The 26,376-nt window shown below is 43.3% G+C and overlaps 1 protein-coding gene across 10 annotated transcripts in view; it reads left to right on the top strand.

The window, feature by feature from the left end:
* The window catches only part of DTNB (dystrobrevin beta), a 280,538-nt gene that overhangs the window by 240,845 nt on the left and 13,317 nt on the right, over positions 1-26,376 (top strand). For 9 of the 10 annotated variants that reach the window (XM_082642340.1, XM_082642339.1, XM_082642333.1 and 6 more), the window contains 2 exons: positions 3,316-3,412; positions 8,299-8,319. In XM_082642340.1, coding sequence (XP_082498466.1) covers positions 3,316-3,412; positions 8,299-8,319 — 118 coding nt within the window. The remainder of the gene's footprint in view (positions 1-3,315; positions 3,413-8,298; positions 8,320-26,376) is intronic. The other variant, XM_082642338.1, reaches the window with a different exon arrangement.

The following is a 26,376-nucleotide window of genomic DNA, read 5'->3' as shown; positions in this document are numbered from 1 at the left end:
TGCATAAGGACAAACATATTGGCTCTGTTCATCACACTATATACAAAAACACCACCCAAAGGATTAAACACGGAGACAAAAATGTTAAAACTTCTAGAAGAAAACGTAGGAGAGTTTCTTTAGGGTTTTGGAATAGAAAATAATTTCTCAGAATTACTAGCCATGAAAGAAGTTGGTATATTCATCTATATTAATATACGAACTTCTGTTTATCACAAGACACATAAAGGGCAAAATTCATTTGTAGGTTCTGACATCCTTCTGGTTTTGATGAATATACATGAATCCAGGAACTGCCAATACCCAGCTAGTATAATAAAACAAGATAGAGAATTTCATCCCTAGGGTTACTGGTTATGAATCCTGACCACCAAGATTGTCTTTTCCCCTTCATTATTTTTAACGATATATTTGTCATTATAATAATATATGACAAATGTGTGAGATATGAAGCATAATGATAAAATGAACACCCAGGAACTCACATCCTACTTGAGAATTCATATATTGCTAAAACCATGTCATCTGTAAAAGTGCCCCCCTTATTCCACTTCCTTGCTTCTGCCTTCCCCACAGAGCTAACCTCTATCCAGAATTTGGTTTATCATTCCCTTGCTTTTTTTTTTTTTTTAATATTTATTTATTTGGTTGCACCGGGACTTTGTTGCGGCACACATGTGGGATCTAGTTCCCCGGCCAGGGATCGAACCCAGGCCCCCTGCATTGGGAGCATAGAGTCTTAACCACTGTGCCACCAGGGAAGTCCCAATTCCCTTGCTTTTTAAAACAGTATTGTCAAGTATGTGTGTATGCCCACGTGATAAAGTGTCTAATTTTGCTTTTTGTTTTTTGAGCTTTATAGAAATGGTATTCCATGTAGTCTTCTGGGACATTTTTCCCCCTTAATATTACTCTTTAGGAGCCTTCCATGTTGTTGCATGTAGCTGTAGTTCATTCTTTTTTGCCACATATTATAATTATTTGATCATGCACAGCACAAAGAAAGAGTACTGCATCCAGGCTTGGGGGTTCAGGGAAGAAAGGCTCTCTAGAAGGTTGAATGAGTCAACTCCTCCTTATTGAGTTTATACCTGCACTGGAAATTTAGGGAGTATGAAGACGAGAAGACAATGATTCTATCTTAAAAATTTATAATCTAGTTTTGGAAACAAAACTTAAAATAATCTGCTAGTCAGTTAAATAATATTGTACAATGTTAATAAATAGTATGGATATTAGAAGAAATGTGAGTAGGGAAAGGCGCACACACACACACACACACACACACACACACACACAGGCAAGAAGCAATTTGACCCTTGAAAGTGCTGGAATTTGGGCTGGACCATGAAAGGTAGGTGTGGTTTGAATGGCGTGTAGGACAAAACATTTAAGATTAGAAGCAGAGTTGGGGTTCAGCAAGATCCCCCAATAACTATGACACATTTCAGACAGGGGAAGGAGTCTTGGAGCTAAGAATTTGTTTTCAGTCATCCAGTGAATTAATCTTTAGAGTGCCAATGATGGGAGATAAAATTAGTTGGATAATTGAGACCAGATTCTGAGAGCCTTAAGTGATAGGTCATTGGAAATCCTTGGAGGGCTTCAAATAATGATTTCATTAAGTTCACTAGATGTTAATTGAGTCCACACTGGATGCGTGATATTCCCTTAATCATTAAATATATGCAAAGATGAGTAAGGTCATCCCCTGACCTCAAGGATTTTGCATCATGGTAGGAGTGACAGCAATACAAGGTAAAATAAATTAAGTGCCACAGAGAAGCACCAATTGCTATGTGATTAAATAAGCAGGATCCTATACCTACTGAAGTAATCAGGAATAGCTTCCTGGAAAGAGTGACATTTGGGATGGACACTAAGGAGTGAATAACATTTGGAAGAGAGTAAGGGAATACTCACTTGTAAAATGATGCAGTCTGCTTAGGGAAAAGTGAACCATGGCTGGAGGTCCAGACATGGAAGGGGAAGGGAAGTAAGGAACTAAGGTTAGGAATGTAGATAGGGTCTGAAGCAGCACTCTCTGATAGAAATATAATGTAAGCCGTATATGTACCAAAATTTTTCTAACAACCATGTTGAAAAACAAAGGAAATAGGTGTCACTAAAATTAACACTATCTTTTATTTAACCTGTGGGAATAGAAAGATAGACATGTGATTTCCAAGAATCATCTGAATTGGGTGACTGATTGAATATAGGGAATGAACAGGAAAGTATCAAAGAGGACTGAGTTTTTCAGCCATGACAGATAGAAGAAAAAGTAGGAGAGAGAGGGAAATTGAGAAGAGAACCATTTAGGGAGGAAAGTCTCAAGTTTGGTTTCGGACAGATTGAGCTAGACTTGATGACGTGAAATCTGTCCTCAGGGAAACAGAAATCTGTCCTCAGATTTCTCTTAGACACAGAGTCGTCCTGATGTCTGTCATACTTTTTGAACTTGATGTGTGGTTCTGGAAGCACTGACTCCTGAACCCTGTCTTCCCTGAGCAGTTTTCATACATGTTTTTCCACTGGTAATTTAAATTTGGACTAGTTTTATGTATAAGTGAGGCATTTGGCTTCCTAAAGAATTTTTTAAATCACTTTAATAATATTAACAATACTTTTTCACTGTATGGCAATGTATACTTTCCAAAGCATTTTTTAAAAATTTATTTATTTATTTATTTATTTATTTATTTTTGGCTGCGTTGTGTCTTCGTTGCTGCACGTGGGCTTTCTCTAGTTCCGGCGAGTGGGGGCTACTCTTCGTTGTGGTGTGTGGGCTTCTCATTGCGGTGGCTTCTCTTGTTGCGGAGCACGTGCTCTATATGCACAGGCTTCAGTAGTTGCAGCACACAGGCTCAGTAGTTGTGGTGCACGGGCTTAGTTGCTCCGCGGAATGTGGAACCTTCCCGGACCAGGGCTCGAACCCATGTGCCCTGCATTGGCAGGTGGATTCTTAACCACTGTACCACCAGGGAAGCCCTCCAAAGCATTTTTACATACTATTCTCACAGCAGTAAAGAAAAGTGGGCAAAACAGATATTATCACCATTTTATATATCCAGTATCAGAACTTAAATGATTTGCTCAGCATCTCATACACTGGAAGTAACAGAATCAGGTCTAAAACCCATTTCATCTGACCTTCGACGACTCTTTGAGGATCATTTTATCTTCATTTTCTTTTTTTTTTATATTTGTTCAGTAGCACATTACAATTTTTAATATTTTTAAATTACAGTGTCTTTTTGTGATCTAAGTGCCCTTCCATCTCTTCATTTCTCATGAGCTTTTCCTCTCCGACAGGCAGAGGAAGGATGAGCTGGAGCAGAGGATGTCAGCGCTGCAGGAGAGCAGGCGGGAACTGATGGTCCAGCTGGAAGGGCTGATGAAGCTGTTGAAGGTAAGAGCAGCAGCCGCTCAGGTCTCCTCCCACCTCCCAGCTCTTCTTGTCCATCTTCACCTGCGCTTCAGCTTCTGCCTCCCTGTGATGTCAGACAGGATGAGGCTAAAAGGTTAACTCTTGCTGCCCAGACTCAGTTTTCAGGTAGACCTCCATAAAGTTAACCTAATTCAGTATAAAAGTTATCTAAATTAGTGTAAAGCCTGATTACAAAAAATTAGTAACTGGAACTAATGTCCTTGAATAGTTGCTTTTATGAATTAATAAGAATGTTTATAAATCGGATATTAGCTATGTGAAATGAATATTTCTCAACTATATAAAGTTTAAGACAAGTTTCAAATATTCTACCTAAATGCGTAACAAGTATTGTGTCCTATTTTAATAAGTATTACAGAGGCAAACCAAAGTAATCAACCAACTCTAATCCATAATTTTACTCTATTAGGAACAATAAAATAGCAGCTAGCTCTAGGTTTGGTATATTGGGGCTTGAATAAATCTAGAATAATTCAGGCCTCACTATCTATTTTTAGTGAAAAATATATTACAGCCCCTACACCCTAGAGCAGACAAAGGCACACTTGGCATTTAAATGTCCTCACCTGGATGATTTGACTGGCACTGAACAGAAATATTTACCCAGCTCTGTAGCAGCAATACCAGGACATATTTGTTTATGCTATAAATTCCTAAGGTCTGTCTATACTGTGAAACCATTGTATTTCATGGTATGACACAGAATGGAAATCACAGTGTAGAGTACCTCAACAGGCAGGCTGAGGGGGTAGATTTAATCCTGTGATAAAGTGGAGTCATTAAAGGTTTTGAAAACAATAGTTTAGGAAAATGTACATAGCAGGTTGGGAAGAGGAGAAACTAAAGGAGAACAGGAAGCTATTGAAATCATCCAGACCCGAAGTGACAAGGGTCTAGACTAGGAGGGGTAGCCCAGGAACATGTCAGCTTGAAGAGTTTTCTTCAACTTCTCCATTCTAAACCAGTCCTTTAATAATAAAGCTAGTGGGTATTGAGCAACTTGGGTAAATGGAGTGTTTGTGTTTTAAACTGACTTTTGGCTTGCTCAAGACAATCACTTCTTTTAGTCTTGAGCTGAGTTGAGTTTTTTCTAGCTTTGGTCCTGGGTATTTGGGGTATTTTGGGACGTGTTTCTTCATTAACCCTGTTAGCAGGATTTCTCCTGAGAAATATTTTGTCTAAATGGGTCTTGTTTAAAGAAAACCTTATGCGTAAAACCTGGCCCAAATCCTTCAAATAGTTGTCAAGTATCCAGCTAAGCAACCCAATCAGCCACTCAAGAGAGCAGAGAGGTACTTAAATACATTTGGCCCGTGTAACATCTGGAGCCATGTGGGGCTTTGAAAGCCCTGCCGTTGTGGGGTTAGTCCACCCACAGGACAGAAGGTCATAGGGGATTCACCTACCTTTCAGAAAAATGTTCTCAAATATTACCCAAACATAGATGGGAAGGTACCCTTTTTGTAAAAGGCAAAAAGGTTTATGCAAACTGAAGGGAAGTCAGAATGCATTTCCCCTAAGTATCACAGTAAGCTTTCCCGTCAGCTGGTTGCCCTCAGTGTTCCTTAGAGTTCCTGGCTCAGGTCCCATGTGCATTCCTAAGACCTTGTCATGTACCTCTGACACTTGCATTCAAGGCCTAAGCAGAATGAGCTGATGTCTCGAACTGTATTCCCAAGCCCTGAGTTTCTTTGTATTTCCAGCTGTTGTCTTACAGTTACAATTTCTGTAAAATAACCAGGACCCCACTGCTCTGTTTTGTAGGATATCCTACCAAGTTCTTAAAAGCCTTATTATTTACCCACCTGACAGGCTGAGGTCATCCCGAAAGGGAAGAAGAATTGCAAACATAAACCAGGAATGTTGTCTTTTTATCCATTGATTAAGAGTCATGTTTAGGGTATGTGGTGTATAATGGTGACTAAGACTCAATCCCTGTCACCAAGGAGTGTCAGAGACCTTCTTATTGTTGTTGTTTTTTTCCTAATGACATAATGTAGACTGACACTCAAGTACCCATGTTTCAGACTGTATCTTTTCTTTATATTTTTTCACCTAATTAATGAGTATATATGGATAACCTCTACCTCAGACTTCTTATTTAATCTAGAAATAGTTGTGTGATGGTGTTTTAGTTTCTAAATTACGTTCCCAGTATTTTTCTGCCTCATTTTCCATTTTTCCAATATTGCTTTTGAAATGCATTTACCAGATTAATTCTGTAGTTTTAAATTTTAACCTCATATGCAAATGAGGTTTTGAATATAAATTTTTTTATATAGATGACTACAGTGGCTATGGCATTACTTTGGCCATCTAGCCAGATATCCCCAATGTGACGGGTCTCCCATGTGTTTAGGTGATTTGAGCAGTCCTAGATTTGCACTTTATAATTAAGACATTATTACCCCCTTTAAATCAAGTTGGCTCCTATACCTTGTCACCAGTCAATGTTTACTGACCCCAACTGACTAATTGATAACAAAAAGGTTCTAAGACCTTATATCTGACCTGTTTACTGTGTTGACAAAGCCTTCAAAGGTATATCTGATTAACTTTGTGAGTTTGGATTATACAACACCATCCTAAGTAACACTTTGCCAAAGTCCACCCTCTCCCAATCCCAGTGCACATGGGGGGCCTGTAAGTCCTGAAAACACTGCCCTGTCCACTCTCTCCATCCTAACCTGACATGTCTACTGCAGATTATAATGATTTTATATCAATGGATAAACTATATACAGCAAAGTCACCAAATGTACAAACATGAAACATCGCCTTCTGAATTTTTCTTTTTTTTTTTTAAACATCTTTATTGGAGTATAATTGCTTTAAAAAAATATGGAACGCTTTATGAATTTGCATATCATCCTTGCGCAGGGGCCATGCTAATCTTCTCTGTATCGTTCCAATTTTAGTATATGTGCTGCCGAAGCGAGCACTGAATTTTTCTATTCTGTTGAACCAAGGTAATATTGTCTCCAATACCAAACCTGGAGAAAACAGTGAAAATAGGGAGGTGTTTTAGAAACAGTTCTAAGAAATTACATACTGGTCTTTTGATCTCAAATGCAATTCCAGCTTGTCAGGATTGCCCCATCCCTCCCCTACCAATTTCCATTTCAACATTTAGTGCCAGCAATAAAAACACATTTTTAATTGTTTAATAACAATTCTACGGCTGGTTGCTTTGCCTAGTGAATGGAAGAAAAGTGTTCTGCCTCAGGGAAGCCTGACTAGGCAGGGAGATCACTTCCCAACTGTAAAACTCTAACCCCTTCTCACTGGAGCCATGCATGCCAGACGCAAAAGCTAAAAGATGCTAACTCCTTCAGGCTAACTCAGTGAACGCACAGGGCCCTCTTTGCCAGGGTGCCTGTGATATTAGGTTTGGCCAAGCATCTAGCAGCTGGTTTTGATAATGAAGAACATCTTCTGGTGCTGAGTTGGGAGTCTCCTCAAGAGATTTCTTGGTGCCCATTTAATTTCTAGTGCATGTCTCTCCCTTGCGGGAATAAAATGACTTTCTCCAAATTCTTACTTTCCCTCTCCCTTTCGTAATTCCTTGGCTTTACTGAAATCATTCTCTCCATTGCACCCAGATCTGCAGACTGAGAAGCACTCATCCATTCCCAAGACTTCCTACACACATGTTTAGTAAAGGCAGTCTGCACGGATGGATCCAATTTAAATAGAACCATTGCAACAGATTTTAGATCTGTGTATTTGGGGCAAAGAGCAGAGGCGTCCTGACCACAGTTACCCATGATGAGGCACAGAAAAAGGAAACAAAGAGACCCATTAAAAGACAGAGTAACTAAGAAGCACAAGACTGAGGAGAGAGGAACTCGGAAGTGTTTATCTCATCTTCATCGTGCTTCCTTCTTCAGTGTCTAGAGGTGCATTCTGAGAGCTGAGAGTTAGCAAGGGCCTGCTCTGAGCACCGTCATAAGGCTCTGAAAGACAGAGACCATGTCTTACCTTCATGTTTCCAGTGCTTCATGCATAGGGAGCATTAAACGAACCTTTGTTCAACTAATGGGACACAAGGGTCAAGAATTCTTTTTGAAAAGCCTCTTAGGGCCTTGAAACAGTTCCGGTTTATAGGGGGAAGGGGATGTATGTGCATCCTTGAAAAGAACCACACAGCAGCCAAAAGCTCCAAAAGTGGAAGACAGGGGACTAAATAAGAGAATCTGTAGTCAGATGGAATTTCCAGTTTCTAGGAAGTTCTTAAGAGCAGTGGTTCTCAAACTAGCAGGATTCAGAATCCACTGAAAGTTTCATGAAACAGTGCTGCCCCCACCCCCAAGAGTTTTGATTCCATTGGTCTAGGGGGAGACGGGGCAAAGCATGCATCTCTGACAAGTTTCCAGATGCTGCTGCTACTGGTCTATCTATGTTCTGCACTTTGAGAACCACTGACTTAGAGAAATTTACCTAACATATGTGGATATTGTGAATCGTGAAACAGAGTGATCACAGAGCTTTTGAGTCATGGTTGAGCTGCTTCTTTCAGTTTACCCTAAATAGTGATATGACCTTGGGCAAGTCAGGCTCTCTAGGGCTTTTTCGTGTATAAAAGGGGAAGTTGGACTAGAGGGTTTATAAAGTTCTTTCCTTCTAACTCTAGAAGTTAGCATTTAAAGAACTGGATGGGGCAGAGGCTTGCCATTTGCTCTGTCCAACTGATGATGCTCTGATGGTGGTCAGGCCCTTGGATCTCTAAACCCATGGGCCTGGCCTGGTTTGCCCTTTTCTGTCATTTTTTTCCAGTTGTTCGTGGTGATGGGCATTAATTTCTCTCCTTTTTCCCCTCTACCGTTTTTCGTCTTCACCACCTCTAGGAGGAAGAGCAAAAGCAGGCAGTAAGTGAACTTCAGAATTCTCCACCTGACTCTTGCTTCTTTTGCATGTTCTTCTTTTCCTCATACTTTCTCCTCTCCTCCCTCTACCAAGATCATCTCTGCGGAATTGGTTATGTGTAAAAAAAAAACCCTTAGCAGTTCTCTCCGTGGTGTTGTAAAATGGCCTAAAAGGCCACGTCATGTTTACCTAGTAGAGCATGTTCTTATTTGAAACCAGAGCTTGTTGAATTTGTTTTCAAAGTACACATCTGTTGTGTTTATTTAAATATGCATGACTAGCCAGGCTACAGTTACATTTTCCTGCACTTACATTCTCTGCTGCTTCATGATTAGGCTGACTTTAATTGCTTGAAACAATTTTCAGGGTGGTGGGAGTGACCTCAGGGTTAAATACGATGTCATGAATGACTGTGCATGAAAATGAGTCGTTCTTTTGATAACGTTAGATGTCCTTTAGTCTTGAACAGTCTTCTGGATGTTCCAGCTCCAGTAGCCTTCTTAACAAAGTTACCAATGAAAACTAAGTGACCGATCATGCTGTAAGTGATTTCCTGTTCAAAGCCCACTCCAGAGGGACCTCTGGTTTTTCTGAGCTGCATGGTGTTTAGGGAAAGTTTATGTTTGTTTTTATTTTCCCTGACAGCCACTAACCCACGCAGGAAAATCAATTGAGGGCTTATCCACAATGATAAGACTATATGTTTATATCATATAGTAAGGTTTTCAAAGCATACATTTTTCACACAAACTAAAGCTGATTTTTAATTTACCTCAGGGCCTCTCTTTAAAGAAAGAAATGTGAAATGTGTAATTCAAAAAATGTACTCATTTCTTATTTCAAAAAACAAGTGTATCCATGTTTCAGATTAAGAATAGGAATATAAAGCATTATATTTTCTATTATTTCCAGTTAGGAAAGCAATGGAGTCATAGGGTAAAAGGGAGAGGAAAGGAAGGAAGAGATGGGTAAGGAGGGGAGGAGGCAAGAGAAGAGGAACGGAGACTGTCAGGAAGAGGGAAAGAAGACAGAGCATGATGTCAGGGTAGGCTAACAACCCGTACATCTCAATGACTTTAATGTAACAAAATTTTATTTTTGTCTGTGCTTTATTTGGTTTTGTTTTTTCCTCATTCACACATAATTTATTACTTTGATCTTATGGCACTTTTGTATCAATAGGTACATTCACATGGGCAAAGCAGGAGAAAACCAGGATGGAAAGTCAAGCCCAGCCATTAAATGCTTCTGCCAGGAAGTGACACACATCACTTCCACTCCATTTCATTGGCCAAAGCAAGGCACATGACCACACTTAACTTCAGTGGAGGCAGGGAAGTATAATCCTCCAGTTTGCTTAGAAGAAGTAGAGAAGCAAGTACTGGTAATGCCTGCCACAAACCAGAGGATGAGTGAGATTGTGTTGGCGGGAGGGAAAGAAAATATCTGTTCTTCCTGTTCCCTTCTCCCCTCCTTTCCCTGACAGCCTCATCGCCTTGCTGTGACCACACCCTTCCTGCAGATCAGGGTATCACCTGACCTGTAGTTTCTGGCACCGGCATTCCCCTCCTTTTATTCATCCCTCTGTGCCCCAGAGATGTGCTTTACAGGTAAACCACTTGCTGGGAACTTCCTCCAGCAGTCCACCAGGACTAGCATCTCATGATCCCTCTGTGAATGGGCCAGCTCAGAGCAAAGCATGTAATCGGGCACACCCACACCCCACCTGAGAATACCTTTCAGAGGAGGGCAAACATTATGGATATTTATGTTAATGGCAGCAGTAAGGGCCTCCAAGAGACACTTCAATTTTTTTAAATTTTATGGATTACTATGTACTCCAAGAACCAGAAATTATCACTGCTGTCATATTATTTCAGGTCAATTTAAAGCTGATCTTGAACAGACAGGGGATTAAATAACAACATGATCATTCCAGTGACCTTTGATTGTGTGTGAGATCAACTTCCCCTTGAGGTTGGCAAAACGAGAAGCTACACCCAGATCACTGAAGCCTGCCACTAACGAACCGCTGGTGTGTGTGTGTTGGGAGTTCTCGGTGGCTTGTGTGCGTGTGTTGGGAGTTCTCGGTGGCTGAGGTCCTGAGCTCATGTTCTAGTCCTCACTGTCCCAGGGGACCGTCCAGAGCATGAATTTGTACAAATTGTTTTTCGCTCATGTTTCCCCACTATGGTGAGGTAAGACATTCTGCTCTGTGGATATAGGTAGAAATTTCCTCTGTCCACATCACAGGTTTAAACTGTACCCACCTAAGGCTCAGCAATGAGGCTCAAATGTGAACTGAATGGCTTTGCTTAGTTCAACATTTTTAACATGTACAGCTGGAAAGACTATAAAGCTTTAGAACTCAAGCGTCTGCTTTAATCTATATCATTACCGCGTGAGGCACCAAAAGGTATTTACCACAGAGCTTAAGTCGTAACCCTTTCTTCCTCCCAGATTCTGGCTGGTATAGTTTAATTTCTTCCCTATCAAAATGTATTACCCTATATGAGTCATAAAATAATTGTAAGACTTTTTAAATGAAGAATTTACTAGACATCTTCCCCAAACTAGCTCTGTAAATCCATTATAGAGAACTTTTTATGCAGTTTGCCTTCTTCATTCCCTTTCAGGGATTATTTTGGCATTGGGGAAATTTGAGGGAAATGGGCAATAACTGTGACTTTAACTGTGACTTCGGGGCTGTGGTTCTACCTTCAAGCTCAGCCACTTTTCCAGTGCTTTAGTGACATTAGTACCTCAGCTGATAATTCTTCTGTCTTTCCTTTCTCCCTCCCTCCCTCCTTATAATTAAGGGCAGAACTGCCTGGCTATTTCAGATAAGACTTCACTGAGTGACTGTTCGACCCATGACATACCCTACAGTTTAACAGGCTCAGGAATTAGATTGTATCGGTTAAGTCAGTGTTAATCAGGCCCATGATAATCGTCAGACTGTAATTAAAAGACCTTGTCTGCCTTTTTTACTACTGTATCCCCTTGCTGCTAGCCCAGTGCCTGCCACATGGCAGATACTCAATAAATAGTGGCTGAATGAAAACTGCTATTATAAGATTTTAACTTAAAAACAATGTGAATTCATAAGTTTATTCATTGTAAGGGACATAACTGGTTCGAGTACCTAAGGCAATAATTTTGCTCAAGGTACTCCCATATAATAGGTAGATCTATTCAAGAGACTAAACGATGGTTAGAAATGTCCTTTATAAAAAGAATCAGAAAAACAAATTTCAGTGTTACCAAAAGAATAGCAAGACCAAGCTAATATATTAGTATTATTATTAACTCTATTATTATTTCTGTCTGAAGAACAGATATGTTATGTAGAGTAAAATCATCCTCTTTTTTTTAGCACAGATAATCTACAAAATGCAGGATATCTATAGTTATTTGTATCATTTGAAAATATTTTGAGCATTTCTCAGTAAGAACCCAATGCCCACAACGAGAAATGTATACAGAGGGGTACACTAAAGTAACAACAGACTGGTGAGGACCCTGATGGCAGTGGTGCTTACTGTTGAGCTGTGGGCTACTCCCCCAAGGTCAAACAATATCCCAGCCCTAGTCTGGAGGGATTCCAATGTACAAATTTATTCTAGGGACACCTTAGGGTTCCATTTTTCCCAGAGACTCAACGTACCATAAAATTTCACTGCTGGATTGCTGATACAAACTAAAATGAGCTATCCAAGGCAAGGTTTCAGTTTATTCATGAGGGATGTATTTCTTTAAACATTCCTCCGTTTCCTCCTATTAGAAGATCATTACTTTTTGGAACTTCCCTGGTGGCCCAGTGGTTAAGACTCTGGGCTTTCACTGCAGAGGGCACGGGTTTGATCCCTGGTCGGGGAACTAATATCCCACATGCCACACGGCCGGTCAAAAAAAAAAAAAGATCATTACTTTTTATATACAGATCAACATCAGAGTTAAAGACTCCGTACTAGACTGTAGACAGTGATGAATAAGGATAGGGGGCTCCCACAGGGGTGGCCTTGATCCAGGTTCGTAGGGTGGTGGTCCAGAGGGTAATATAGGTGGTACTCTGAAAATTATGTAATTGGAGGAATCTTGGGATTCCACTAAGAGAACATGGCCACACTTGGGACCTCTCTTTCTACTTCAGCCAGTTGGGATATCAAGTGGATCTTGCCCCACGCCCTTTCTGATTTCCAGAACTGGCCAAACACCCCACCACAGCTCAACCAAAGAAAGCATGGTGTGGGCTGGCTGTCAGAAACCCCCATCTCTGACTGCGGCTTCACCAAATATGCCTCAGAGGAAGGGCACTCAGCATTTAGTTAGCCAGGTTGACCCATGAGGCCTCCATGACAAACCTCATGAATGTTAACTTTGTAAGTTTCAGAGAAAGTACTTAAAAAAAAAAAAAAAACCTACACAACAACAAATAAAAATCTCCTCTTTGTCCATTAAAGAGATTACTGGTAAACCCCTTGATGTGTTCCTGGGTCAGGTTTCCTCTTGGTTCACTTAACCTTTGGACACAATCCCATTGGGAAGTGATTCACATGCCGCCCTAAAATTTTCTGGATTCCTTGGTCCCACCATACTCTGAAATAGAAGCCTGAGTCTACTGCTTCCTGAAAAGCAAAGGATTGCTATTTATTTTTGTCTTCAGCAATGTCTTACTACATATGTTAAAGTGAGCAGTGGGTGAGCTTGTCCTTTTGGAGGATCAAAAGAGAAATCCTGCACAAATCCCACCCTCAAATAGTATGATCATTATTTCATGGTTGGCCTGATGCCCTGTATACAGAAACAGAGGCCAGGTCAGTGATATCTGGAGGCTTAGGCACCACTGCTGCCCTCCCAAGTTTGCAAGCTGCACCAGTGGATTTTGGTAAACAAAGATCAATGTGCTGTACTCTGTGACTGTGCCCCCAAACCTTTAGCCTAGCCTGGCCCAGTCCTAGTCCGTATACATGGACTTTGGCTGCCCATAGGTGGCCTCATGAAAGTCTACAAAGTATGCTCATTCATCAGTCTTGGCTCTTGTACTCACTATAGGGACCTGGTAGCTTGTTGGGGGGGGTTGTTTGTTTTCTCCAAAAGAGGAAATGTCATAGCAATATTGAAAAATAGCCACTTGCATTTCACTCCCCCAAAACTCCTTGAACACCTAGAGGGAGTGTATAGTCTGAAAATATAGAGGAAATAGCTTTTGGGTCTTTGCAGCACCCCCAATGTTCTTCATCACTCTCATCAATCACGAGCTGAGAGATTGCCTTACCTGCTTGTTTATTTCCCCCTGTACTGTATTTATGTCTTTTCCTCTTCTGACCAGAATGCATACAACATATGAAAAATATACACCAGGGTCTCTGGGAAAAAGCCTCTACACACGAAGCTGGAGATAGTCACCATCCACTAGAGGAATATGAATTCCTAGGACACAGTATCTCCCCCCAGAATACTACAATCTGGGTCTCTACAATCTGGGTCTCAGCAAAGCATCGGCAGAAAAGAAGATGACTTCTAAGTTTTGAGCCCAGGAACCTGGGAAATTGGCTGGAAAAACGAAACTGGGGAGATGATGTGAGATATAGAAAGGGGACTTTGATCTGATTTTGAACGTACCGAGTTACATAGAATAGGCAGGCAGTCAAGCTCTGTGTCTGGTCTATTAGATATTTAGGGATAGGCAGCTGGAAATTTAGTGGGGAAACAGGGCTAGCAATGTATATTTGGAAGTCTTCAACATAAAATTAGTGTTGAAACCATAAACATGGGCCGTAGGGAAAACCCATAGTGGACAAAATGAAGAAAGAAGAGGTAGGAGGTAGGATTGTGGGTTCTCATGAAAAACCAGAAAGTTTCAAGGAGAAAGTTAATAAGGCAATAAGACAAGGATTTGACAATAAGGAAGTTGTCAGCAACCTTGGAAAGGAAATTTTCAGTATGGCAGAGTGTAGACAGCTCTGAAAAATTGATTTTGTCTTGTCCAGCCTCCTCACCCCCACCCCCATTGGTTTCACCTCAACAAAGGAAGGAGTTATATCTTCAGTCTGCCTTATTGGGTTATGTATGAATAGATTGTTCTGACTCATGGCACCTTGTTGACAAATCCTCATTTCTTTTCTATCTCACCATGTATATAACCTTTACAGACCTCAGTTTCCTCATCTATAAATTTCCAATCCACAGTTCTTTGATACTTTCATCACTGATACCAATCGATATATTGGGGAAAGGCTATGAACCAGGAAGGGTCTGCAGAAATCCAACTGGGCTCATTTGACTGATGTTTCCTTTTGTGACTTTGAAATCCTCTGGCCCTCGATTCATTGTGTGGGTTTTCTAACCAACTCCTTCCCCAGGGTTTATTCATGTCAACCATCTACCTCCCACTTTTCCAGACAAAAGAAAGCATCCTAAGAAAACAACATCAGCTGCTTCCATGATGCCCTCTCTTTTGGCTCATCTCTAGGATTCTGGGCCATGCCTCCCACTCTGTTTCTTTTAGACCTCACACAGCATCCTCAGTTGGCATGAGATTGGATCTGTGACCCTCCACTTGGAGAGCACCTGTAGGCATTTCCTCGAATCCTGATGCTGTGCCAGTCTCTAGGGTTTTATAGCTGACCTCAGGCTGGTTCTGATGTTCCAAATTAACAGCAGTGCCAAGGTAGGGAGCTTCCTGGCCTAGAGTCCTTAACTGAAGTGAACATCTGCTTAATTTCAGCCAAAGAAGCGTATTATAAAGGATATGATAGACTCCTTTGCACTCTTCTCCATTTGCTGCTAATCATAATTTGGCAAGTAGAATTACTCCCATTTAGAGCTGCAGTATAGATGCCCAGTGCTTTAAAAAAAAAGAGAGAGGGGAGAAGAAAGAAATATAGAAGCGTGTTTTAGAAAATTAGAGGCAATGGGGCTTCCCTGGTGGAGCAATGATTAAGAATCTGCCTGCCAGGCTTCCCTGGTGGCGCAGTGGTTGAGAGTCCGCCTGCCGATGCAGGGGACACGGGTTCGTGCCCTGGTCTGGGAAGATCCCACATGCCAGGGAGTAACTAAGCCCGTGTGCCACAACTACTGAGCCTACATTCCACAACTACTGAAGCCTGCGTGCCTAGAGCCCATGCTCCGCAACAAGAGGAGCCATCGCAATGAGAAGCCCGTGCACTGCAGTGAAGAGTAGCCCCCGCTCACCACAAGAGAAAGCCCGTGTGCAGCAACAAAAGACCCAACGCAGCCAAAATAAATAAATAAATAATAAAATAAATAAATAAATAAATAAAAAATAAAATTAGAGGCAATGCAGAAAGACAGTTACCTGCAGCTAGACAGGTACCTTTAATAAGAATCCATGCCAACTCACTACTGCCCTACAAAGCTGGCTAACCATAAATCCTTCAGTGCTTTTATTATTATGTATTCTAATTAATATATATGACATTCACTGTTTATTCATTGCTTTCACATTTCAAATTTCACCTCCTGTATTTAACCAGCTCAGACCTCAGGAAACCAAGAGAGAATCTAGGAGACTGTCAGGCCTCTAGCTGTCCCCAGGACATCTCTCAAATGTGCAGAAGATTATCAGAGTTTATTCTTGGCCCCTTGAAGTTTCTAACCTGATCTGAGGCTACTGGTGGCCTGTCTTTCCTTCTACAGCAGCTCACCACCTGGGAGAAGAAGCCCTGGACAGGCCACCAACTTTAGGACCTCGTAACTCTGTCACCCTCCGCCGGGTTTTCATCCTCAGCACTATGGACATTTGGGACCAGATTACTTTTTTTTTTTTTTTTTGGTGGGTTGGGGCGGAGGGGTGTTCTATGCATTGCAGCATGTCGAGCAGCATCCTTGATCTCTACCTACTAAATTCCAGTGATGCTCCCACACCCACACTGACACCCACACCAGGTTCCTAGCAGGTAAAATTATCCCCAGTGAAGAACCACTGCTCAGGAATTCCTTAGTGGTCCAGTGGTTAGGACTTTGCACTTCCACTGCAGGGGGCACTGGTTGGATCCCTGGTCAGGGAGGTAGGATCAGAGAACCTTTCTCTGTGATACCAGTCTGAGCCCTTGGGGCATTCTCAGCATCCCTTATTCTGTGGTTTAGATATGGGATGGATGGTAAAAGATTTCCAGTCACCTTCCCCCACAAATCACCCCTTTGTCCCTATGTCCTGCTTCTGTTAACATCATTGCCAGCACTCCCTACATGCATGCTCTCTTCCAGTCCCCTACTCTCCCCACTCAGTTGTCACAGTCTAGTCAACTTATTCTCCAAAAGCTTGCTTGTGTCTCTCTCCTCCCAATTCCTATCACCATTCTCCATTCCAGCCTCCGTCATCTGTCACCTGGTCTCCCTCTCTCCTGCCTCCTGCTTCTCAGTCCCTCCTTCACTTTGCCCCGGAGCCAGATTCCTAAATCAGATCAGACTGACCACACCACTCCCTCCTCAGAAGTCTTCACGGGCTCCCTCTGCCATTGCCTATAGCAGGGGTCAGCAAGCTTTTTCTTAAAGGGTTAGGTAGTAAGCATCTTAGGCTTTGCGAACCAAATCAGAGGTATTATGTAAGGACTTATATAACCATTTAAAATAAAACCATTTAAAAATGTAAAAACCATTCTTAGCTCACAGACTGTAAAAAAGCAGGTGGCAAGCTGGATTTGGCCACGGGCTATAGTTTGCCCATCTATCGCCTAGTAAATAAACTTGATGACCATTTATTTAAGGCTCTGGATGATTGCGGCCCACGCTTCTCTTTCCCACCACATATCTTCTGTGCTCCCTGCATACTAGTGTCCCCACGTGCTCCTCCCCTGCCCCGCAGCACACACACACAGCTTCCTCTCTCATGGTGCTTCTGTCATGCCCTTTCCTCACCCGGATTGCCCTTCCCGAGCCGCTTCTGCCTATTGAAATTATACCCCTCAAGACACTCTGAGATGCCACCTCTTCTGTGAAACCTTACCCTGTTCCAGAAGGTCAGAGTTAAACTCTCTCGCCTCTGTGCTCCTTTGCCTTTGCACCTCCGCTACGGTACGGATTTCATCCTCCTTTGTATGCTAGCTGCGTACATGCCGAACTGCCTAGGAGGCTGTGAGCCTGCTGAGAGTGGAGACCTTGCCCCTTCATACCCCTACTTTGCACCTTTCAAAGTGGAATCATGGCAGGTAGTACCCCACTGGGCCAGCATGTGAAGCACTTTATGTACATCCTCACCAACCCATGAAGATATTCTTATCTCCACTTGACATATGAAGAATCTGAGCCTCAGAGAGGTCAAGGAAGTTGCCTCAGGTCACACAGCTAGTAAATGGCAGAGCTGGAATCCAAACTAGGTCCATCTGACTGCAAAGCCTGGACTCTAATCACCTTATTATATAGAACAGGGACTCAACAAAGAGTGGTGGTGCTGGATCAGGTGCCACACCTCATCATACAAGTTTTACTTACTTACCTATAAGCAGCATTTAAGTTTGACTCATTGGACTTTAAAATATCATTGATAGGTTCAGGCTGCCTGCCCCATCATTGAATCCATGTCTGAATTAAGGACCATGCTCTCCTGGAATCCTGTCCTCTTGGTTTCTAGCATGCAATCTGAGTGTTTGGTATTCATTTTATAGGGATTTTCCCCTCAGTGAGGTCCCCGATCATTTTGCTGAGAACTAGCTTTGAAATCCTGCAGTGAGAACTAAGGGGATACCATTTTCAAATAGAGCTGGGCAAACTAGGGGAAACAAACAGAAAGAGGGTAATTCTAGTCTTGGAATTTATGAGCTTCCCTATCTAAAAGTTTAAATTTCAGCTTTCTTTTGATCTTCGGGTTTATGGTGAGCTTTAAGAGGTTGTTCTTCTGAGACAGTCTTAGGAACTTAACACGCTTTCCTCCTTCCACTGAGAAAGATACCTAGACATCTTGCCCCCCCCAGCTCTTTCAGGCTCGGGTAAGCTTTGTCTTCTATATAATTTAGTTTGACTTGAATAGGGGCAGAATCATGGAGACTGAGAACCAAAACCTTCTCCCCGTTGCCAACAGTGTGATCACGAAACCCCCAGCAGTCCTGCCAGTGCTGTTTCCCGTCCATAGCAGTAACCCCACAGGGAGTGACACCTGAGAGCCACCGCAGGGAGTCACAGGCCATGGGTAAGCCCTGAGTTTCCTGAAGTGATGTGGGAACAGACAGGTGTCAGCCCTCTGAGGAGGGACCTCAAGGCAGACTTTTTGGTGGCCCCTCTCCTTCCAGCAGACACACACGATAGATAAATGTGTATTAACGGTGGTGAGAGAAGAGAGACATCATAGAACTGTTCGGCCCTTCTCTTGGGTGTTTAGAAGCCAAGTTCATCCTTAAAAGCTGCACCGCACTTTACCTCAGAGGTGGACACTTTGGGGAGAGAAGAAGGTCTCCAGGCGTGTTCTTTACCTGTTTCTAATTCGCCCCAGAGGGAACTGCGGCTGCTGCTTTGCTCACTGCCACGTGACTGCCTTTCTCATCTCCTCCACCCCTGTTCTCCTTGTGTGCTCACTTCCACCCCTGGGCCTAACTCCCAGCAGTCTTAACTCTTGTCACGTTAGGCAATTATTTTCAAATCTTGCAGCAGGACAGACAGTACAGCGTCAGATAATCCTCTCTCTCTCCTTTTACTTCCACATTTGATGAGACAGCTGCATTTTCCTAGCAGAGCCACCACCTGCAGCAGCTCAAAATAGTCTGTGGGGTTTTTTGTTTTTTTACCTTTTGTTGACGAAAAAAAATGTACAAAGTCCATTCTGTATACATCCCAGTTCTCTGTATGTTCACGGTTGCCTCATCTAAATTTCAGACTTGCAGCTCCTTTCTCCCAACATTGTTTTTCTGGGTTTTTTGTTGTTGTTTTTCCGAACGGGCCTCTGAAAATCGGCAGCAAAGAGGCCAGTTTGTTTAATTTAAATACATTGCAGGAAAATGAAGGTAATTGTCCACACAGGCCATCTGCTACCTGGCAGGTGTCCATGAATCAGAGAGAGAAAAATGGAGACTCAAGTGTCTCCTTCTGTTACCATGATAACCGCTTAGCTCAGAGTTTTCGTCGGGTGTGTGTGTGGAGGGGATGCCGTTAACAGTGCTCTGGCGAGGGCATTAACTCTCAAAATCAGGCTTTTTGCCATAAGCCTCCCTGGGTTTGATTACCTGACGATAATCGAGATAAAAAAAATTCATACCTGTTCCATCAGGAAAAAGAAAGGAAGGAAATAGTATTTATGGAGCCCCTACTGTGCGCCAGGCACCCTGCTGGGGCTGGCTGAGCACAGCCCAGGACTGTATATCCGTCATTTTCCTACTGCAGACAGCGCCTCTGCCCCTGCACGGCCATGCTCTCTGCCACAGCATGTGAGTCCCCATCTCCACTCACAGTGTCCTCAAGTCACCTTCTCTGGCGTTCTCTGTACCTGTTTTGGCTCCAATATTAGACTTGCCCTCAAACAAAACACTAAGTCAGAATCACCGTATTCTCCTTTCTCACATGTCTCACTCGTGTTGGGAATTAATTTATGTTGCTATCAGAAATCATGGTTGGCCTCGGCAGTGAGGAGTCTCACCTGACCCGTGTTCCTTCTGACCTCAGAAACTTGGGATCCCAACGTGCTTAGGGTTCTCCCAGCAGTTTAAGGCCACTGGAAGACCCAGGTACCCATCTTACCCTTGCTACTAATTTATTTGTGACCTTGTGACTTCTCTAGGCCTCCATCTCCTCAGATACAGTAATGAATGTTGAACTAAAACAGAGGCTGTTTTCCTGGGGTCACGAACCCTCTGACATTACAAGCATAACTTCTGAACTCTTTTCTTGGAACATGATACATAGCTTTCTCAGGTTCTCAGAGTCTTTGCTGATTTAGAAGAAGTGAAGGGCCAGCAGAGGAGAGAGCTTCTCAGATTGTAACATTTCTCTAGCTCTGTCTTTCCAGCAGAATTGTTTCCAACTACAAGGGACCTCTGTACTCAGAGAACCTGAGTTACAGGGCATTTATTGTGTTTAGTTGTTGGTTAGACACGTGACTGGCCTTTGCTGTGTTCAGGCCTTTGTAATAAGTTGTATTTCAACAAGGTCCCACTGTCCTGCTTCAGGAAACTTTAAAACACCAAGGAGCTTGTCGTGAAGCTCCCCCAGCTTCTCTAGGCTCGCCGCCCCTCTTCTGGCAGCTGAAACCCAGAGGCACGTGATTCTTTTGGACCCTCGTTGGACAGCTTATCCCCACCCCCCAGAGCCACCTGACTAGTCCCTCCACCTTTGCTGATTTCTGTGTGAGTCTCAGGTTCCCCATAATCTCTAGGTTCCAGCAGTGATGCTCCCCCAGCCTCTGACTGTGCTGCCTATTCTAGATGCGTTTGCTCTGAGTGGAGTGCTCAGCGGTCTCCATGGGGAGGGCCTGCCTCTCTGAACGTACAACCCATCTGTGCCTTTGAGACAAGGTGCAGTCGCTCAATGCAGTGCTTCATCTGCACTGACTTCAGTGTGTCCATCCGGCACAGACCTATCAGGTGGGCGGAGGATGAGCAGTCTCTAACCGGGTCACAGGTGACTTGTCGCGAGCCAGGAGAGCTGCTGTGCGCACTGCAGCACTGCCTTCAGCTGTGTGTGCTCCAGACGCTCCAGTCTGTGCTTATGTAATGAGGAGGACCTTATTTCAAACTGTCTTCCTTGAGACAGCCCGTCCTCTGCATACAGCAGTCTGCTCCCTGCACCTCCCCACCAGCTGCGAGTGCAGGAGACCTGAAGAGGCAGCATCTCCGGTGTGGACTCCGCTCGTGAGAAAGGAGAGTTAGGAGTAGAACATGCCTTATGTGACCCTGAGGTGGCCGCTGAGAGCCCTCAGAGGAGGGTCCTTCACTGACAGAGTGGTTGTGACTGAAGCAAAGCCTTGATCACTCGGCATTTCTGAGATGAGGTAACTTGGTGAAGGTCATAGAATCATAGCATTTTATATCTGAAAAATGCTTCACAGGTCATCTAGTTCGATGCCGCTCAGTTTGTAAATGAGAAGACTGAACTCCAGAAGAATTAAAATGCATGTCCTGTACCATCAAAAGAAAACCCCAGGTCTCCAGCCTTTAAGGGTGCGCCCCTCCCACGGAACCTCACCGCCTCCTTAGCGTTCACCCGGGCCTGTGGCCAGAGCAAGATCCCCTCTTGGCGCCTGCGGCGGCCCCTCCTCTTCTGAGTCATTGGATTTGCAGCAGAGAATTGTCTCCAGGCCCTGCCATTTACTCATTACAAAGTAAAGAGGTTGAAACTTTCAGCCTCAGCACAGGCTAATGCACCGAGAGACTTAGGCACATTCTCAGATCCGGAAAAAATTTTCTCGATTCTCTATGCTTGCCTCTCTTCTCATCCACGGTCCTCTTTCCAGGGTCTTCGGCGTCTCTTGAAGGCCTCGGGGCCTGGTCTCATCCCAAAATTCTCCCTCCCGCTCCCTCTCAGTCAAATGCTCTTCAGATGGGACTGATCTAATAATTCAGGAAGAAAAAATCAAGCTCAGCACGTGAGTTACCTATGGCTGCCTAACAACTGACCCCGAAACTTAATGGCTTAGAAGAACAAGTTTAACTCACAGCTTCTGTGGGTCAGGAGTCCAGGCGCTGTTTAGCTGGGTCCTCACAAGCTGAGGGTCAGGGTTTTTCACAAGGTTACCGTCACCTCAAGCCTCAACAGATCACGTCGTTGTTGGCAGGATTCCTCGTGGGTTGGATTGAGAGCCACAGTTCAATGCCGGCTGATGGCCAGAAGGCGCCCTCAGTTCCTCACCAGGTGGGCCTCTCCACAGGGCAGCTCACAAGACGGCAGCTGGCTTCCTTAGCATGAGCAGGGGCAAGAGCGGGAGAGAGTATGTGTGGACAAGACAGAAGTCATGGTCTTTTACCAACTGATCTCAGAAATGACATCCCTTTGGCCTGATTCATCGGAAGCAGTCACTACACCCAGCCCACGTTCAAGGGGAGGGGATAACACCAGAGGTGACTGCAGGGAGGGAGGGTGCCACTGGAGGCCTCCTCAGAGGTCTGCCCGCCACAGTTAGTTACCTAGTTAAAGTATTTCACATAAAGCTTTATTGATGACGATAGATTTAGGCCTCCCCGGAGATCATTGCCCGCTCTGGCTACGTTCCCGCTTTCCATTACAGAAGAAAAAGGGTCAGAAACTTGATACACCTCATTGTCATTTAACAAATACTTATTAAGCCTTTACATGTGGTAAGCACAATGGTAAGGGAGATAAACTTGAGGGGTGAGATTACTGCTGTACAGGGTTCTGAGGGAGGTGACGATGAAGCAGACAGCTGGAAGACCAGTGGGAGCTGGTCAGACACCACAGAGGGTAGCGCTCCTGGCAGAGAGAACAGCAAGTAGAGGCCTGAAGGCAAGAGAGAGTGCAGTCCTTTCAGTAGATGGTTGTTGTCTAAACGGCCCAGGAGCAGAGTCAGTTGACCTCCGTTGCACCAACATATGCCTCATTCCAGCTCAACCCCATTCCGGATCCCTCAGCTTCGGGCCTGGCTGAAGTACCTGCATATCGATTACCTATGACTTGTGCCTCTCCCGGGGCCTTTGGGATTTACTGCCCCACAAGGATGCCAAACCGGCATTGCTCTGCTGGACCCAGAATGCACATAGGGTTCCTGACAGCTCCATCCTAGCATTGCTTTAATCCAACACGATCCTAAAGCCAAGGGCTGAAGTTTGAGATCCATGGGGAAAATTATGCCTTCCCAGCGGTCTGAGCTTTTCTCTTTCTACTGCTCTGAACAAAGGCAATGTCAGGAGTCTGGTTTCTATCTTCCTCAGAAGGCACGTCCTGGGCAGTGATCCCAGGAAGGGGGCCTGATTATTTTCAAGCTGATGGTGGGCAGTAGGTTTCATTTCCTGATCCTAGAGATTTAGCCACATGTGGCTGTCTACCCCTGTCAATCCCTCTTACCTCATTTACTATCATCATTTTCCTGTTAAAATATTTGCAGAGGTTCAGCTTCATGTTCTTAAAAAGCAACCTATTTGTTCATCTCCGGTCTTAGTCCTTGGGTGGCGATGCCTGGCTCCAGTCTCACCGAGATTTATTGAGTACTTGCCACATGTTTAATACTGGGTTGGACAGCATAACTGTCCAGATAACTGTCATACAGTGAAGTGAATTTGAATTTCACAGGCCACATACTTAGGAAAAAAAAGTATTTAAGTGGCCTTAATTTCCCTCTTGAGCCCTCACTTTCTGAGATGGGCACTTCGTCTGGGCATTTCTAGGAAAACTCTGAAGCAGTCATTTCAGAGATTCTTATCCCTCTTCCTGCACCCAAAATGAGTGCTCCACCTTGGGGCCTTTTGCTGGGTGCTGTGGCATCAGTGGAGGAGTGTCCATAGCTCCAAGTTGACCTGTGCTGAGGCCATCATGTCCTTTGCTTGTTGGCCAGGCCTGGTTCTCGTGGGCAGCAGCCTCCATTTGGTGGCTGAGGCATCTGAGTTCATAGACTCCCCCAGCATCCACGGTCCACACCTGACCTCACCAAGGCTCTAACTCCTCTGTGATGGAGAGACAGCTTTGGGCTCATCACTTCTCACAGTATCAGCCTATGGGAAGCTATTGGCTGTGTGGGGTCCTTCCTTGAGGCTGCCCAGGCAACCCAAGAAACGACCTTTATTCTGTTCCCCTCAGCCCTGGGAAGGCCCAGGAAAGGCCTGGGTATTGCCAGTATCCACCACTTCTGTGATCTCCTACATCCCACACTGTGCTGGCTCCAGACTTTCCTGCAAAGCCAAGCCTGTGCATCAGACTTTCTTGCCTTCTCTGCAGATTCTCTCACCTGCTTCCCAGCTTCCTTATCTAGTTTGGATTGGGGCTAAAACTGCTAGGTCTGATTGCTCATAAGCACTTTCCAAACTAGAATGAATTTTATGCTTTATTATTTTCCCCCTCTCCCATAAAAATGGCCAAAAAAGCAGAGGGTGATAATTATAGGGTGAAAGGTGGGGTTTTTTTCCCAAAATACAATGATTAATATGTGACAATGTTATCTGGACAAAACCGGACTCCTAAGGTTTATAAACTAGTCGGGAAGAAAAGATATATACCCTGAAAGACTAAATAATAATAAATGTTTTATAACCACTGACAAAATAGAAGAGAATATTTCAAAAGATAGAACATGTTGAATTGTCAACGGAAAATTATTATAAAAGTTAAACCGGGATAAAAACATCAAAAAGAGATTTCGTAGTATTCCATTATATGGATTAACCACATTTTAAGTCATTCACCAGTCAGTAGATTTTGGGGTTATTTCCACTTTTGGCCTGTTAAACTAAATGTTGCTAATAAACGTTTGGGTACAAGTTTTGGATGAGCATATGTTTTTATTTCTCTTGGATACATACTCAGGAGTGAAATTGCTGGGTCATATGGTAAGTTTACATTTAACATTTTAAGAAACTGCCAGACTGTCTTCCAAAGTGGTTGTACCATTTTACAGTCCCATCAGCAGTGTACAAAGGTTTCCCTTTTCCCACATCCTTGTCAGTCTTTTTGATTGTAGCTATTTCAGTCAGTAAGTGGTATCTCTTTGTGATTTCAGTTTTCATTTCCCTGAGTACTCGTGTTGAGCATTTTTCATGTAATTTTTAGCTCATTTGTATATCTTACTTCATGAAATGTCTATTCAAGTCTTTGCCTGTTTTGTAATTGGGTTGCCCGTCTTATTATTCAGTTAAAAGAGTTTTTTTATATGTTCTAGACACAGGTTCTTTTTTTATAATTTATTCTATATTTATTTCAGCTTTATTGAAGTATAATTGACATATAAGATTGTAAGATATTTAGGGCTTCCCTGGTGGCGCAGTGGTTGAGAATCTGCCTGCCAATGCAGGGGACACGGGTTCAAGCCCTGGTTTGGGAAGATCCCACATGCCGCGGAGCAACTAGGCCCGTGAGCCACAATTACTGAGCCTGCGCGTCTGGAGCCTGTGCTCCGCAACAAGAGAGGCCGCAACAGTGAGAGGCCCGCGCACCGCGATGAAGAGTGGCCCCCACTTGCCGCAACTAGAGAAAGCCCTCGCACAGAAATGAAGACCCAACACAGCCATAAATAAATAAATAAATAACATTAAAAAAAAAAAAAAGATTTCCCCATCTAGTTAATTAACATATCTATCACCTCACATATTTATCTTTTGTGTGTGTGTGAGAACATTTAAGTTGTTCTCTCCTAGCATATTTCAACTATACAATAGTATATTACCAACTGTAGTCACCATGTAATATTAGATCCTCAGACCTTATGTTTTAGCCGGAAGTTTACACCCTTTTACCAACCTCTCCCCATTCCCCCACCACTCAGCCCCTGGCAACTACTTTTCTACTCTCAGTTTCTGAGTGTGACTTTTTTTTAGATTCCACATATTGATGATACCATGAAGTGTTTGTCTTTCTTTGTCTGGTTTATTTCATCTACCATAAATAACACAGCAGGATTTCCTTCTTTCTCATGGCTGAATAATATTCCATTGTACATATATACCATATCTTCTTTATCCATTTATCTGTTGATGGACACTTAGGTTGTTTGCATATCCTAGCTATTGTGAATAATGCTGCAGTGAACAAGTGTATATGGAGTTCAAATATCTCTTCAAGATTCTGTTTTCATTTTCTTTTCTTTTTTTAAATTTATTTGGCTGTGCCAGGTCTTAGTTGTGGCACGCAGGATCTTCGTTGCAGCGTGTGGGATCTTTAAGTTGCCGCATGCAGGATTTTTTAGTTGCAGCATGTGGGATCTTTAGTTGTGGGATCTAGTTCCCTGACCAGGGATCAAACTTGGGCCCCCGCATTGGGAGCACGGAGTCTTAACTGCTGGACCACCAGGGAAGTCCCCGTTTTCATTTTCTTTGGATATATACACAGAAGTGGGATTATTGGATCATCATTCTATTTTTCATTTTTTGAGGAAAAATGCCGCTTTGCCTAGTGGCTGCACCAGTTTACCTTCTCACCAGTAGTGTGCAAGGGTTCCCTTTTCTCCATGCCCT

The sequence above is a fragment of the Mesoplodon mirus genome, assembly GCF_964341445.2.
Source record: "Mesoplodon mirus genome assembly, chromosome: 14".
Classification (NCBI taxonomy): Eukaryota; Metazoa; Chordata; class Mammalia; order Artiodactyla; family Ziphiidae; genus Mesoplodon; species Mesoplodon mirus.
This window is presented reverse-complemented; position numbering and strand designations above follow the sequence as displayed.